This window comes from Taudactylus pleione, unplaced genomic scaffold, assembly GCF_031769625.1.
Source record: "Taudactylus pleione unplaced genomic scaffold, aTauple2 ptg000127l, whole genome shotgun sequence".
Taxonomy (NCBI): domain Eukaryota; kingdom Metazoa; phylum Chordata; class Amphibia; order Anura; family Myobatrachidae; genus Taudactylus; species Taudactylus pleione.
In genome coordinates, this window is record NW_028284529.1 from 4,985,563 (window position 1) to 5,001,719 (window position 16,157).

Genomic DNA, 16,157 nt, shown 5'->3' on the forward strand with positions numbered 1-16,157 from the left:
GAAGTGAGCAAAGTCCCTACCCAATATTGCATCATACATTAATCCCTGTACCAAACCCACAAAGACTATCGTGGAACCACATGGTGTTTCTATGTTCACTTCTGCAGTATCATAATAGCAGGTATCCCCATGTATGCAGGTCACACCAACAGTTTTCCCCTTACGCTTCAAGGGGTTCACCAGTTAAGCTTTCATAAGTGTAACCAGGCTACCAGAATCTAACAGAGCCTTTACTCGGTTGCCTTCTACAGTGAATATACACATGTGCTTATCTGTCTCAACCTGCCGGTCAGTAGTACAGGCTGGTTTTGCAAAGAAAGACATCGACATGAGCAGTATCACAAGCAAACAATTAGCCACAAAATGGCCAAAACCACCACATCGAAAACATTGCATTACATCAATATCTAGTCTTTTACGGGGTAGGAACCTTCCTGGCCTGGCTGTCCCATCTCCAGGTTCCACACCCCAGGTCTTGAGTACATTCCACCGCCCAGCACCCTTCTCCCCTGGAACAGTCTTACCAGTGTCAATGGGAGTACGCCGACGCGCCATCGGGGCTCGGTGGGGCACACTCAGCTCCTCAGCCGCCACGTACCTCTCCACCGGTTCGACTAGCTAGTCTGCGGACTTTGGGTCTGCATGGCTCACCCATTTGCGCAGAAATACAGGTAGCGATTGCAGATACCAGTCCATCACGACTCTCTCCACCATCTGTGGTCCTGTTAGCAACTCGGGCTGCAGCCATTTTGTGGTTAGATGGACGACGTCATGTATCTGTGAGCGTGGAGGTTTTTTCATTTGGAACTCCCAGCGGTGGACTCGTTGGGCCCGAAAAATTGAGGTGACTCCCAAGCAGGTTAGGATCTCCCGTTTTAACTTTGCATAGTCCTTGGCATCATCCAGGTATAAATCATAGTAGGCATTTTGTGGTTCTCCAGACAGGAAGGGTGCCACAAGACTTGCTCACTGCTCTTTAGGCCACTTCTCTCTTTCGGCGGTTCTTTCAAAGGCCGTAAGTTACGCCTCCACATCACTCTGGTTCATCTTTTGCAGAAAGTGACTGGCCCGTATGGTGTGAGTGTTAGTTAGAAGAGCAGGGGAAGCATCTCCAGATCGGACTACAAGCTGTTGGTACACCTATTTTATGGCCTGGCTGTTTTCCGCTATGGCCTGGCGGGTTTCCTCGATGGTGACATGTTGCCTCTGGGCTGCCTCCAAGGCCAATAGTTGCACCTGGGTGGATTCCTGCTGAGCCCTGGTAGCTTCCTGCTGAGCTCTGGTAGCTTCTTGCTGAGCTGCCATAGCTTGGAACAAGGCTTTAACCATGTCCTCCATTTTGTCCTGGGGTGTAGGTTGGAAGTAGAATCTAGCTTCCCTCAGCATCTGCGGACACCACCTCAATGGACTTCAAAGGACACAACTTTATATTCACCCTGACGAATTGGTATCTGTCCCTTTAAATTTTCAACAAACATTTTTCCTTGCTGATAACTTCAGTGTGTGATTGCCCGCATTCTCCACCAAATGTGACACAGTCAGGATAGGGGTCTCTCTCCTGGGGTAGATGGACTCCCTCTTTACACACACAGCAGCTGTAGAAACAAGATACAAGTCAGGGGTTCTCGTACAAACTGGTCGGCGCCAGTCTTTATTGTGCCAAATTAATATAAACATAAACAAAACAAACATAAGTCCTAGCCCGGCTGGGCACTAGCTATACAGCAGATTCCCTCTCTATAATAATGGTAGGGCCTATTACCTTCACCATCAATAAAACACATGCACAGTGCTTACAAGGATTATTACCAAGTGTCTCTGAACAGGCTAGTCTGCCTGCTCTCCCAGGTGTGAGACACTCAGCCACAAACAAACCCAGCTTATATTAGCCATTACCAGCTGCAAGCCCTAATGAGTCTGTTACCAGGCTGAAAGGCCCAAAACCTGGAGTGGCCTGTGGATGGAGCCCTCCCTCTACTCAAATCCACAACCCCAGGACCCAAACTGGCTTTTCTCTAAATACTGTGCAAAAGTTTTGGACAGGAAAAAATGCTGCAAAGTAAGAATGCTTTAAAAAATAGAAGTGTTAATTGTTTATTTTTATCAATTAACAGAATGCTATAAGAATGAACAGAAGAGAAATCTAAATCAAATCAATATTTGGTGTGATCACCCTTCGCCTTCCAAACAGCATCATTTCTTCTAGGTACACTTGTACAAAGTCAGGAATTTTGTAGGATTATAGTCGGGTGTATGATTAAACAATCATCGTACCAAACATATGATAATGATCACCATTTTCATATGTCAGTTGAAACAAACAGCTGTGTAGGAGGCTTAAAACTTGGTGAGGAACAAGTAAACCTCTGAAAACGTTGGAATACGTATTTGGATTCTCTATTTGTCTTCAAGTCCTTAGAGTGCTGCCGTTTTTGCTGCTGTGGAGGGGAGTGAAGGTTCACCCAGGCATTTATGGATTTAGTGGAGTGCCAGCCAACATTTATTCTGATATGTTTAATTTTGGAAACCCCACTCCAGAAATCCAGCATTTGCCCCTGGGCTCCATACCTTACTCTAAAGGTGGGAACATATTAGGTGACCCCCTCCTTCTCCTCAATGCAATGTCTGATAGGGCCGATGTACGACATATTGCGCAGGCGGTACACACTGCACTATCCGTTGACCGACAACCCCATATGTCGTTCCCCGGCACAATTGAACTTGCCGGCGTTGGCAGCTGGGTCGTTCTGTCTGTGCATAGTGGGTACACTCTAGACCACAAGATCTCAAACTCTGTCCTCAGGACCCCAAATAGGTCATGTTTTCCACGTTCACACTATAATATATAAATATGGTTTTAAGAAAAGATGTTCTTATATTAAATTTAGAACAAAAACAAGAATTTCTCAACTTTATTTATGAAAAAAATGTTAGCCAGTTATGTGGTTAAGTTGTTAGATGCAGTAACTAAACACTAGAGGGTAAGGGCCCTAGCTTCCAAATTGTATCCTACAAATTTGACTTTTCTATCAAACGTCAATGCATTCTTAAAGAGAATTCTTGTCACCATAGAAACCGTTTGAAAGTCTCACAACTGCACTCCAATACTGTCAGACATTAAAAACTTTCAAAATATTGCAGGAAACTGAGTACACCTTAGTCATGTGTGACTTCTAATTTTGTAACTGAAAGCTATGTACACATTACGCAATTACTGGTCTGACTTTCAGCTGGCTGTTTCAATAATCCCAGAGTGTGAACACAGCACTAGGGGTCAAATATTGTTTTAAAAGCAGTCAGATCGGATATTTGTATCTGATCTGTTGCACGACATTTGTCTAAAACAATAAGTAAATTTTATGCACTTTTTGTAGTATGTATTCCGATTACCGGTCTGAAATATCTGCCGATTTAGTTTATTTATAAACATCCCCTTTTGTCAAACTTAGAACAGATAATCTTTTGGAACAATAAATCACTAGTTTGTGCACTGGAGATCTGATCACAAGATTGTTTAATCACTCTGAAAATCGCAAGTTACATGGATTTGTTAGTGAAAACATTTAGGTATCTGCCTAGCATTTGTTTACAAAACCTTGCCGCAATGTGTAATTGATTTTGATGCATTTATCTCCAACAAGCCTAAGAAGCCTTTTATTTGCAACATATATCGGTTTTCATCCGAATGTAATATGCAACTAATGATACTTTATTTTAAACTGTAGGTATCAGTAGACAGAGTGTTAAAGACATTGAAAGAAAATGCCAATAAAGCAACCAGTATACTTTTGACTGCAATACCTCAGATAGCGGCGATGGACTGGACGGACACTATTCAGAACATGAAGGTATTCATTAGTCAAACTGCTTTTCCTGTTTTAGAAGTGTTTGTTTCACCATAAACTTCTCTTTTGAAACTATGAAGTGCACTCATCAACTACAAATTGTGTATTATTAAAATGTGATAAATGCATGTGATATTCCCTGCTTTGCAGAAGGGTGCAAAGCTGGTGCCACTTCTCAAAAACACTTTACTTTTTGCACCAGCTCAGTGCTGGCGGGGATTGGTTCTTAGCATATATTTATAATGGAGTGTATTTTGCATATACCAGCTATGTTTCAGAGACGAAGTATACCTAGGCACACTTTACCAAGTCTAAAACAAATCTTCAAAAACTAGTATAACAAAAAGAAGCCCTTGATTGGCGCTGCCGGGTTCAAAAATAGTTATACACTGAAAATCGTCCATAGAACTCCCATATACCACTGAAAATTGCAGCCGTCATAACAGGGCAGTCACTTTGTATATGACCCGAGAAAATTTTTAAAAGGGGGAAAATAGACAGCGCCTATTGTCAGTGGGAATGTGGAGGGGAATTGGTATTTTAAACTGATGTGCGAAAGTCAAATTAAATTGAATATATTTACATACAATCAATGAATATAAAAAAACTAAGCATCATTTTAAATAGTATTGAACTGTCATAAGCTCCTAAATAGTCCCCTTGGTGTGTAGGAAACTGTTATTGGAAATAATCACAATCTCTGGATGTGATCGCTCCCAAAGATCTCTCTATAAATTATGTTGGATTGCTACCAACTTCTGAAGAGAATGGAGTATTTAGCATTTGCTTGCACGTGAGCCAATCTACCCATGTAAATCGTATTGTCCAAAGTGGGAATCATGACTGACTCAGGAAAATGTTTAGTTTTTTTGTTATTTCCACTCCACCACTTAAGCCCAACATTTACATAGTGCTCAATCAGAAAAAACTGAAACTCTTGTTTTCTAGCACAAGACCCGGCACATTTTCCCTTGTCTAGGCAGTTACAGTTTCGTTGTATATCATTTTTTTTTCTTCATTTACCCAGATAAACAGATATGAGTTTTTTGTACTATATTGGAAAAAGTGTACAATTGCTTTTTCTTTCTATCCATCACCATTATTTACCACCAGGTATTTATCTTCCATAAATTATTCAAATAAATTTTATGTCACACTCTGTATAATGACAGATTGCTAATAATGCCAGTTCTAACCTGGTTTCTTAATGCTGGGCATACACTATGCAATTATGTGTCAGATATCTGTCCAATCTGGCTGGTTGGAATGAAAATCTGGAAATGTATGGGAGCAAATGACAATAGAAATTTGCTCCCAAACACTAGAAAATGGACCAGATTTTCCTTCCCACCAGACAGATTTGACAGATATCTAACAGATAATTGTAGAGTGTATGCCCAGCATAAGTAATAAGAAAATGCCTAAAATCCCAGTAGAATTTTCTCTAGTATAGAAAGTACTCCCTGCTGCTTTTTATGTTTTCAGTGGTTTGCTATACTGAGCTTTATGGGTATTCCCCGCTCCCACCGCTGTTGCTGACCTCGTAGGTTTCAACAGAGTAGAGCAAGATAATTTTTCTCGGTACTTGGTACATCTTGTTCACAGTGCGACTGTGGAACAGTGCTATATCTGATACACAATCCTTACTATGGAACATTTGAAAAGTAAGGACTAGGCGCACTCTAGTAATGTTTCTAGGAAGTGAAAAGTGTGGTAACAGCGTACATGTATGAAGTTGAGGTGATACGGATCGTCATTCTGTACATTGGGCTTGATTCACTACAGTTCGCAGCTGCGGATATGCACGTTATCGGCCGATTCTGTATGCATCGCAGTGCGCGACCCAGTCGCTGCGATGGGGACTGCGATCACGGTGACTATAAAGACTCATCACAGAGTGATTGACACAAAGTGCCATTTGTGGGTGGTGACCGGGGGGTTGTCGGGCAAACGCAGGCGTGCCAGTGCATTCGCATGCCATTGCAGGGGCGTGCATAAATTATCTACTGCGATAGCATACGCAGTGTGAGGTCTCATAGCGTGCGTGGTTGTTAGCAATTTCTGGGTATGGTCAGAGCTTGTGCAAGTGTGCATGAGGCTGCGATTGTACCGATAGTTTCTCTATTCTAAGTATTACGAATGTGTGCAATATAAGGCGGGCGTCCTTCTGCAGTGCTGAGTTTGCATTGCGATCGCAATGGATTAGAATACTATCGCAGTTGAACTGCGTGCGTACTCAATATTGCGATCTGTAATTAATCAGGCCCATTGTGTCAATTTTATTCCAGTATTTAATTTCACTTTTAAAACAATGTTATTTGTTTTGTGCTTAATAGGCCAGATGTTAACAGTGTATTGCCTTGTTTTTGCAGAGCACAGTACAACTTTCAGTTATGTTACCAAAGCATTGATTGATCTCAGGAGCAAGAGAAATGGTTTATCATGAAGGTGAAAGATGCCAGCAACAAAGGAGAAAAAAGCAGCAACGTGTATATGTTCATGAAGCATGACCAAAGAGGCTGTTTTTTGTTTTGTACATGCTCTGTGTACACAGAATTTATTACCAATGCAGTTTCTGTTGCAACAAGATGAGTGTGATTATATAGTTACAAATACAGTATATGAACAGATTGCTGTCTTTCTGTCCAAATCTACTTGAAAATAGAAATGTGCTTTTGCTGATATAATGCCTTATTACAATGCCATTATAACTTCAGAACATGTACCCCTTTATCTAAATATAACATTTCTTCCAGACTTATACATGCCATCTTTGTCTCTAATTTTAGGGGACTTTTGCTTTAATAATGTTAATTTTCTGATGACGTTCACTTATGGGTAGATGTACTAAACCGGGGAGAGAGATAAAGTATCAACCGATCAAGTCCTGTCATTTTTGAAACAGATGACAGTTGGGAGCTGATTGACTGGAGCACCATTATCATACACAACAAGTTTTATCACCTGTAAAGTGACAGTTAGGAGTTAATTTGTTGGTACTTTATCTCTCTCCACTTTATTTCTCTCTCCAAGGCTTAGTACATCGCCCCCTGTGTTTGAAAAATGACTGTTAGGTAAAGGACCAACCAATCAGCTCCCTTCTCCAATGTTTAGTACATCTCTCAGTTGGGCACCATTTATTAATGAGACACAACCCCTTTAGCACTCGCTAATCTAAAGCTGCCCACACACATAGCGATAATCTACACAATTTGGCCGATTTCGACGAATCGTGACGACAAATCGTGTAGAATATGTCTAAATCGTGAGTATCCATTCGCGATCACGATGCCAATGCGCATCCCCGCTGGTCGTACAGTGCATCTTCAGATCTGCCATGCTGTAGGGCAGATTTGACAATCTGGGACACAATGCACTGGATGCACGATAGATCTTAAGTCAGATGGGACATTGTTTACTCCAAATCGTGTGTAGGATTGCCGGGGAGCTGCCAGGGGAGAGTTCTGGGGAAATCGCATACATCGTGGGATCGTGTGCAGATCGCTTTGTGTGTGGGCACCTTAAGATTACAGCTGTTTGTCTCTGTATAGCTCTTGCCATCTTTAGATGGCTGCTGGGTCCCCGCCGGGTGAAGGTGTCATGCGCATGCACATGACACAGAAACCTGTTGTTGGCACTGATTGGCTGACGGCAACAGAGCGGAAGATGCTGCAGAGGCAGGGAGTCGTCACTGGACCTCGCCGGAGAGGTCAGTAATGCTGAATATCAGTGGCATACTCGTTAGTATCACTGCTATACTGGTAATAAGGTACATTTCTAAATGGGGTACTTAGTATCGTAAAGCTGCATTACCAGCTTGTTCATCACTTTAAAATGGCCGCAGCATGGGTGTAATGCGGAGGACCAATGAAGAGCTTAACGTTCATGATTGCGACTTGGCTATTGGATCTCCCAATCACATATCTCTCCAAATTGTCACACTGCCATGTTCTACCTTTTCTGTCAGACTAACCAGGTTCCAGGCAGGACTGACTGTTAACGTTTGACAGTTTAACAGGGCGACATCTGCCTTGTACTTTAAAATCTGACTAGGGGTAGAGATATGTACTAAGCCTTGGAGAGAGATAAAGTACCGACCAATCGGCTCCTGTCACTTTGCAGCTGTTTGAAAAATAACAGTTAGGAGCTGTTTGTTACTTTATCTCTCTCCACTTTATCGCTCTCCAAGGCTTGGTACATCTACTCTTAATTTCTGCTATACTGCAATAGTACTATAATAGGCAGCAAGGGGCAGTGTCCATTGAGGAGTGTTTCGTTACGTCATCAGACTTAAATGATTACGTATACATTGATGCAGTGGTTCCAAACTTTCTTGAATCAAGGTGTCCTAGAGTATCTGCATTTTGTCATGGCACCCCTTTGCCAAACATTTCTTAATGCAAGATTTTTCAGCAATTATTCAATTAAATAAGGATGACAAGTGAACACAATTTAAGTTTAATTATGTGATGGTGGGCAGGTTTGTGCTTCGGTTTGTCCCCATATTTGCCAATCACATGGACCATCCATTTTTATTTTTTTATTTGGCCCTGGATCACTGACCTGTGGCACCCCTGCAAGTGTCCCACAGCATCTAGTTTGGGAACCACTACATTAATGTCTTTTTGCAGCTTAAAAATATTTTGAGCAACTTGTCGGTTTTCTGTACGTATGTAGCAATGTTTGGAAAAGCAACTATGGGAGGTCTACAGTTGCTTTTTGGTGTGTCTGGACCACCCCAGGGCTGAGGCTTTTCCTGCATAGTTTTGCTCTCAATTTACAAATATTAAATTGACGAATGTGACCCAATGTTGGTACTCTCATTTATTATACCATCCAATGAACAGAAGCACATTAGTGCTGTTTGGTGTTTATAGATGAATGCGACTAAGACCTTTGAATAATCATTATTTTAGACCCTGGTTTGAGCTTGGATAATTTTTGTCTGGCAGCTGAGTGCAGGGAAATTAACAATGCTGAGAATGACATAACTTCCTGAAGAACTTATACTCGGTGACCGTGGTAGAATAGCTGCATTGTTCTCACAAAGAGCAACAATAAGTAAGCATCTGGGTATCAGAAACTGTCATAAGTGATTCAGTGTGTTAGTCATTCCTAGACAGAGTCTTTGCATCCCATTCAATGTAAATGCAAAGGCAGAGGGAATAACACCTACTGGCACTTTAAATTAAATACCCTAGTACTCCGGTGAACCAGGAGTCTGTGAAATCTCCCTTTAAAAAAAGAAATGGAACAGCACTACAAAATCACAGATATAAAGTAGGTAAAAAAAATAATAATCTCTCGGGAAATGGTAATAGAAAAAAAACCTACTTGTGAGTCATGGGTAGTATTCAAAAATTGTGATTAACAATAACACTGCAATTTAAAAATTAAGGCCCTCATTCAGAGCCGCTCGTTAGCGGCAGTACGCTCGTTCCGAGCGATGTTTGCACATCTGCGCATGCGTACGTTTTTTAGTACGCATGCGCGAACCAGTCAGTGCGGCCAAAAATCGTTTGTACGCTATATAGCGTGTGCCTGCTATTTTGAGTGACAGAAAGAGCCGTTTGTGGGTGGTAACAGGGGAAGGTGCTTGAAAATGGGGAGTGGAGATCCAAACGCAGGCGTGCTTAAAGGTCAAAACGGGCGTATTATGGGTGTGCATAATTAATACAGCAGCGTCATTGACCACGTCACTGGGTTATTTTATAGCCAGAACTGCTCGCAAATTTGTGGTAGCAAACACCAACCACAAGAATAGCGAGCAGTTCATACGCTGGTCGATGTACTCGATTAATCTAATAAATAGCGGACATGACGTATGGTGCGAGCGGCCAGGGGGCGTTTTTAACAAACAAACGAGTGTATGTTTTGCTCGCTCGTTCAGACTTAGAGGTGTGAACAGACTGCAATGTGCGAACGGATCATTTGCATAGCCACCCCTTGTTTTTGAACGAACGACCGCAAATAGCGAACGGCTCTGAATGAGGGCCTAAGTGTGATAGTGAATTATTTTGTGTGTGATCCAGCTCATAATGTAACACTACTATAGTCCAATACATATATCAATACTGTTTGCAGACCAATAATTAGGGACAGCCATCCCAATGTAATGTAAACCTTCTTTCAGGTGCCAATATTGTAGACTGTGAGTAAAGCCAATCCAATTATAATGTTCTTGAATATAGTCGTAGTAAAGCATTTATTAAGAGACCCTTTAGCTAGAATACTTACAGTATATCTAAAGGCCCCCATACATCAGCAATCTGAAAACCACAATTGAACAATTTGAAGATTTATTGCCCAATCTTAGGATTTCCCAATCGAGCAATCTGCGCCCATACACTACAGATCTTTTTCAGTGATTTGCAGATCGATTGCAGCAAACACAGATCTGGCAATCTTGAAAGGCCCATCATTTTTCTAGAAACGGTCTGCAAATCTGCTAATCATGTCCATACACTAGCAATCTACAGCCCCAATCAATCTGTGAAATCCAACATGTTGGACAATCTGATTAAACAATTCCAATCACTTTTTGGTTGCAATCTGCGATCTGTGAAGCCCATACATTGCAGATTTTTATACACAATCAATTGCAAATTGCACGATTGCTCCAATCCATCTCTGATGTATGGGGGCCTTTAGTCTCCAGCTGCTCTGTGTTGAAATCTTTGTTAGTGTACCAAATGCTGCAGTGTTAAAATTCACATAGGATCTACAACTTACAATCCTCCAATCAGAGTGCAGGAGGGGGCAGGGTTGTGCTAACCCTTATCGCCTTGAATAGATCCGCCACTAAGATTTACAATCTGATAATTTAAACAAAATAAGTAATAGCCAAGTCTCAAGTCATCCGGTGCTATATTACATACATTAGACTACAAAAGTTTGAAATCAGATTTATTTATGAAGAATTGCTAGTTGCTTTTTTTATCAAATTGACCTGATAAATAGTCAATATATTGTCAATGTCATAAAACATTTTTATTTCATACAACTATTCTATTACAGTTTATTACTAAACTATTCTATACATTCATCAAAGAATCTTCCATTTGATAAGTTACAACTTTGAGAGATTTGGAATTCTAGCTGAAGATAGGGAAAATATGTATGCACGGCTTCTGTAGCTCTTCCCAGAAGTGCGGCTAGCCCGTAGTGTATTTGTTCCTGACCTCATGGTCTACCTCATCCCACAAGAGCTCAAGGGTTGAGATCTGGAAATTGTGCCGGTGAGTCAATCAAAGATAGTACTCTGGCTCCCTGTTTCTTCACCAAATAGTTTATTCATAGCTTAAAAGTAGGCTTAAGATCATTGTCCTGCATTAGATGATTAATCTGTGAGGTTTTCATTTGTCAAAAAAGTGACTATCCAGATATGACACACACTGGTCCACATAATGGCGGTGCATCAACATCTACCACTAAGATTATTACCCCAGATATTCCAGATAGTAAAATGGAAACAACCTGGTCCGGCTATTGTTAGAGATGTAGCGTCACATCAAATGTTTGGTGAAGTCTCAATCTCCAAATAGAAATGGAGTCAGGCACCTGCAATAGTGCTAGTTAATAACTGAATGTCAGCAGACTCTGGATAAGCGGCTTGATTGGCTTATTTAGGATCTCTGGATTCCAGTCAGCACCATATGTTACACAGTATGATAACTCGTCACCATGATAAGACAGGATTCTAAGCAAGTCATTTGCTAGAATAGGTCTGCTCTGCTGCAATCTGATTTCATCGGTTTTGTGATTAATCTAACTAATTCTTCAAGATAGTGCTGTGTGCTTTCCAATATCCTAATAAAGTGACACACCGGCTGAATCATTACAGTATAGTGAACGCTGTAAATACATTTTTAATGAAAAAAATATTTGCTCTCAAATGTTGTAAATCCACTCTAATGGGTATTGTTTAAAATAATACATTTGCTAAAAGTGGTTTGTATAGTTAAAATAACATAATAGTTGACATAGAATAACTTCACATATATAAAGGGAATGGGGTTCAAATCCCAGCAGCGGCTGGCCGAAGGGAGGAAATCACGACAGCGGCATGTAAGTAACCTAACCCTCCCCTCTCCCCACCACCACCCCCTAACCCTAACTCTCCCTTAGGGGTGTCTATTTCTAACCCCCCCAGTGCCTAACCCTAACTTCCCCCAAGGAGTGCCTAAACCTAACCCTCCCTCCCCGCACCCTAAACCTAATGCTCCCGTGGGGGGTGCCTAACCCTAACCTCCCCGGGGGGTGCCTAACCCTCTCTTCCCCTAGCCTAACCCTCCCCGGGGGGTACCTAACCCTATGTCCCCCTGGGGGGTGCCCTAAACCTCGGCAGACACGATTCTTGCCAAATATTATCCATTAGAATGTTTAATGATGTTACGCCTATGTTCCAAAAATCACGTTTTTAAACTCCTGCTTGTACTACTTGCATGCTGCAGACCACAAGGGCACTGCAGTACATAGTTTACAAAGGGCACAAAACAGTTAATGAAGTGTTTGATATTATCTTTATTTATATGGCACAACAAGAGTTCTGCAGCACCTTACAAAGTACATAAAGAGATAAGTGAACAAGAAACCAGTGACTTACAGTGCAATACAATGCAGGACAAGGACCTGGTTTACACGGGTTGGGTATGAAATACCGTCAGTCTGTTGCCTGCTGTGAAAATGCCGACAGCGGCGTCCCAATGCTCTTTATCCCAAACCTTCCCCATTGGTGCCTAAACCTAACAGTCCCGCCTTAGTGCCTAACCCCAACCTCCCCCCACCCCCCCAAAAGCTTAACCCTAACCCCCCCGTGGTACCTAAACCTAACCCTCCTATCCCCACGCGGCTAACAGTTTAGTCATCCTGCTATACTTGCGATCGGGACTGTGGCTTTTTAGATTCCAGCATCTGTATCTAAACTGGCGTTAGGATTTCGATGCCTATGTTTAGTCACGGGTCGGGATTTCAACAGCCGGCATCCCGTCCACCGGCAAACTGACTACATCCTGGTTTATACACACTGATGCATTAGCGATCATAACACTCAAAATAGGCAACAGGGCGTAAGCATCCAAGTGTTAGGTGCCCTAGTGGGGAGTAAGGAGTAGAAGAAAGTATAAGTAAGGGGAAGCACAAGAGTGTAGAGGGCCCTGCTCATGAGCGCTTACATTCTAAATGGGAAGGCAATTTTCCATATCCGATCTTCCCTTTCCTTTTGAAGCTGCTTTGTTTCTACCAACAACTGAGAATGCTCCTCTTTAGTCATTGCATGGGCCTTCATCTTCGATGAATCCTTCAAAAAGAAAGAAATATTAAATGCTTAATATTTATGCTTATTATAAATGGTTCTTATACAGTACATAGATATTCTATGACCCAGAGAAACCTATTCTAAACTAATACAGAAAACATTTACTGTAGTAGCAAGTCGACTGGTATAAAGTCCCACCGCATTACATCCAAGCTTTCCAGCTGCTTCTTTAAATCTATGATTTCCTTCCTGTACCTTTTGAGTAATGCCTGGTCATCCAATAGTTCATTAACATGGGGAGTATTGCTTACATGTTTCGCTGTACTTGCAAACTGAAAGTTAATTAGCTGTATTACAGTCAAAAGAGAAAATAAAACGTCGTGGGGTGGTTACAACACTGTACGATAAGTTCAGCTCACTGTAGTTAAATTTCGTGCAGTTACAATGGTTTACGCAGTTTAAAATGAAAAACACAGTAGTATGGGCTGTGAACTATTCTATTTTAAAATGTCAATGTTCCACTTAGGTACCATAGATATTTGGCATAACATACAATATTTGGACTACAGAAGTAGTGAGATGATGATCCATCACCTGAAACTCACAACCTGAACAGTGGCAGACAGAAACAGAAATTCAAATATTGGTTTAACTGTACTGACAAAAGTGGAATTTTTGTACTTGCGCTAAAGCCTTTATACCGATTGCATGGGGAACAAAGAGCAATGTGAGGAGTCTGGGCACTGTCAAATCTGCTGTTTTAATTGCAGCCCCTCCCCAAATATACTCTTATTACTAACACAGGGCCTGATTCAGCAAGGATCGCAGTTGCTCATACGCACGCAATCGGCCAATTATTTCGCACTGCGCATGTGTATGCATAGCAGTGTGCGAACCAATCGCTGCATTTGGAACCACGATGCCATCGCAGACTGATTGACAGGAAGTGCCTTTTGTGGGTGGTGACGGGGGGGGGTTGTCTGGCGAATGCAGGCGTGCCAATGCATTTCAATGGCGTTGCATAGCTGTGCATAAATTAGCCACTGCGATACCATACGCAGCCTGAGGCCTCATAGCATACGCTGAAGTAAGCAATTCCTGAGTGAGGTCTGACCTGCCTTAACTGTTCATATGGGTACGATGTTACCGATTGTTTCGCTGTGTTGCCAAAGTATACGGATGTGAGTAAGGGAAGTGGGCGTCCTTATGTTAGGCTGCGATCGCAATGCGCTATCACCGCTGATATTAGCAACTGCGTTGAGTGCCTATAAGCAGAATAGCGATCCTTGCTGAATCAGGCCCAATGTCCAAAAGAACAGAGACAAAGTATATAAGGATAGGAAAGAAAAACACTGTCCAAACTATAAAGAGGACATGAACACAGGACAAATCATAGTACCCCATGAAATCAGAGAAAAGGATTTAATGCAAGTACAAAGGTCCCATTTTCTCCTTCATCCTTAATCCCAAAGCTGTCCCTAAGGGTGAGAGTGCTCCTGGGTGCTATGCAGCACTTTACAAGTAAAACTGGCAATTGGGATGCACAGAAGACCTAGCAGCTGCTCTGCACAGTATTAAAGTGAAATCATGATTATACTAATTATTATATCCCATACTGTATGCGGTGACACAGATGAGTAGGATGGTGCTAAAGGTGCTTACGTGTGTGCTATATGTGCTGTATTACTTGGCCTTTTAACCCAATGTGGCAATAAATATTTGATATTTTTTTCTTGATTTATAGGTGAGGGTTACAGATTTTGTTTTTTGCTGGACTTTTTATGGATTTTTATGTACCATGTACCCTATTTGTTTATTGATGTATGTGTATGCTATTATCAGACTTTCTAATATATTGATCTACATATCTATCTGTATCCTTATAAACCAAAAGGAGACCTGAAATTTTCAGTATGTCGAGCCCACACCTGGGATCCTTTAAGGAAAAAGAAAGGGGCGGTTTCTTTTTGCATGTAAACTGGGATGTGTCCATAATCTCCGATACCTCAGGATCCTGAACGTGCAGTAGTGACAGGGAATGGAAGTGTTAATGTGTCTTGTCAGCTGTGTCCCACCAGGGAATTTCCTTGGTAAGCAAGTAGCCTCTATTAGGGCTTGTATGTCACAGCAGAATCAGGGATGATTTCCAGATGCTACACTTGATCCTGAGTCTGCTGTTCCAGGGAGGATTAGCTCAACATGACCACAGATGCAGTGGGAAATGGTGACTAGTTGCTTTGAGAGCTCAGACACCACCTAGTTATGGTCTCTTTCCCAGGCGAGCATGGAATTAGCACTTCACCTCACATGTTGCACAGAGGGCACCTGTGAACTTCACCACAACAACCTCCCTTTGTGAGGTTGTACTCAGCCCTGGGAACAGCATTCCCCTCACAGACATATAAAGAAATGAAGAAAACAATTTACAGAAAACTCCAGGACAAAATCCAAGTTGGCTGCAACTTTAAATTAAATTGGCTTTGATGAAAAATAGTGGATAATGTCCTACTGTATATTCTCCCTGTACTTGTGTGGGTTTCCTCCGGGTGCTCCGGTTTCCTCCCACACTCCAAAAATATTCTGGTAGGTTAATTGGCTCACAACAAAAATTAACCATAGTGTGTATGTGTGTGCGTGTACATGTGATAGGGAATATAGATTGTAACCCACTGGGGCAGGGATTGTAACCTCCACTGGGGTAGGAGACAAAAATCAAGTAGCAGAAGCTAAACTGCCCATAGGCAGAGTTACAGAAAGCATGGTGGCACAGTGGTCATCATTGCAACCTCACAGTACTGGGTATATGTACTTTATTCCACTTTGTGTGGAGTTTGTATGTTCTTTCCATGTTTGGGAGGATACCATTCAGGAATTTAGACCTTAAGTTTCAAATGGATGTGGATTAATCATATGGTAATCTGTACAACACAATGTTTTATGATGGTGCTAAATAAATAAATAATTGCACATTGATGCTGTCATTACCTCCACAGAAGGACAGAGCCTGTTTTAGGTGTGCCACTTGATAGTTAACAATTATTTGATTAAAATTCATC

General features: G+C 41.7%; 1 protein-coding gene across 2 annotated transcripts in view; it reads left to right on the forward strand.

Annotated features, from left to right (window-relative positions):
• The window catches only part of MTAP (methylthioadenosine phosphorylase), a 92,292-nt gene extending 83,643 nt beyond the window's left edge, over nt 1–8,649 (forward strand). For both annotated transcript variants that reach the window (XM_088472644.1, XM_088472643.1), the window contains 2 exons: nt 3,726–3,848; nt 6,218–8,649. In XM_088472644.1, the coding sequence (XP_088328770.1) occupies nt 3,726–3,848; nt 6,218–6,256 (162 nt within the window). In that variant the 3' untranslated portion in view covers nt 6,257–8,649. The remainder of the gene's footprint in view (nt 1–3,725; nt 3,849–6,217) is intronic.
• Nucleotides 8,650–16,157: the final 7,508 nt, after the last annotated feature.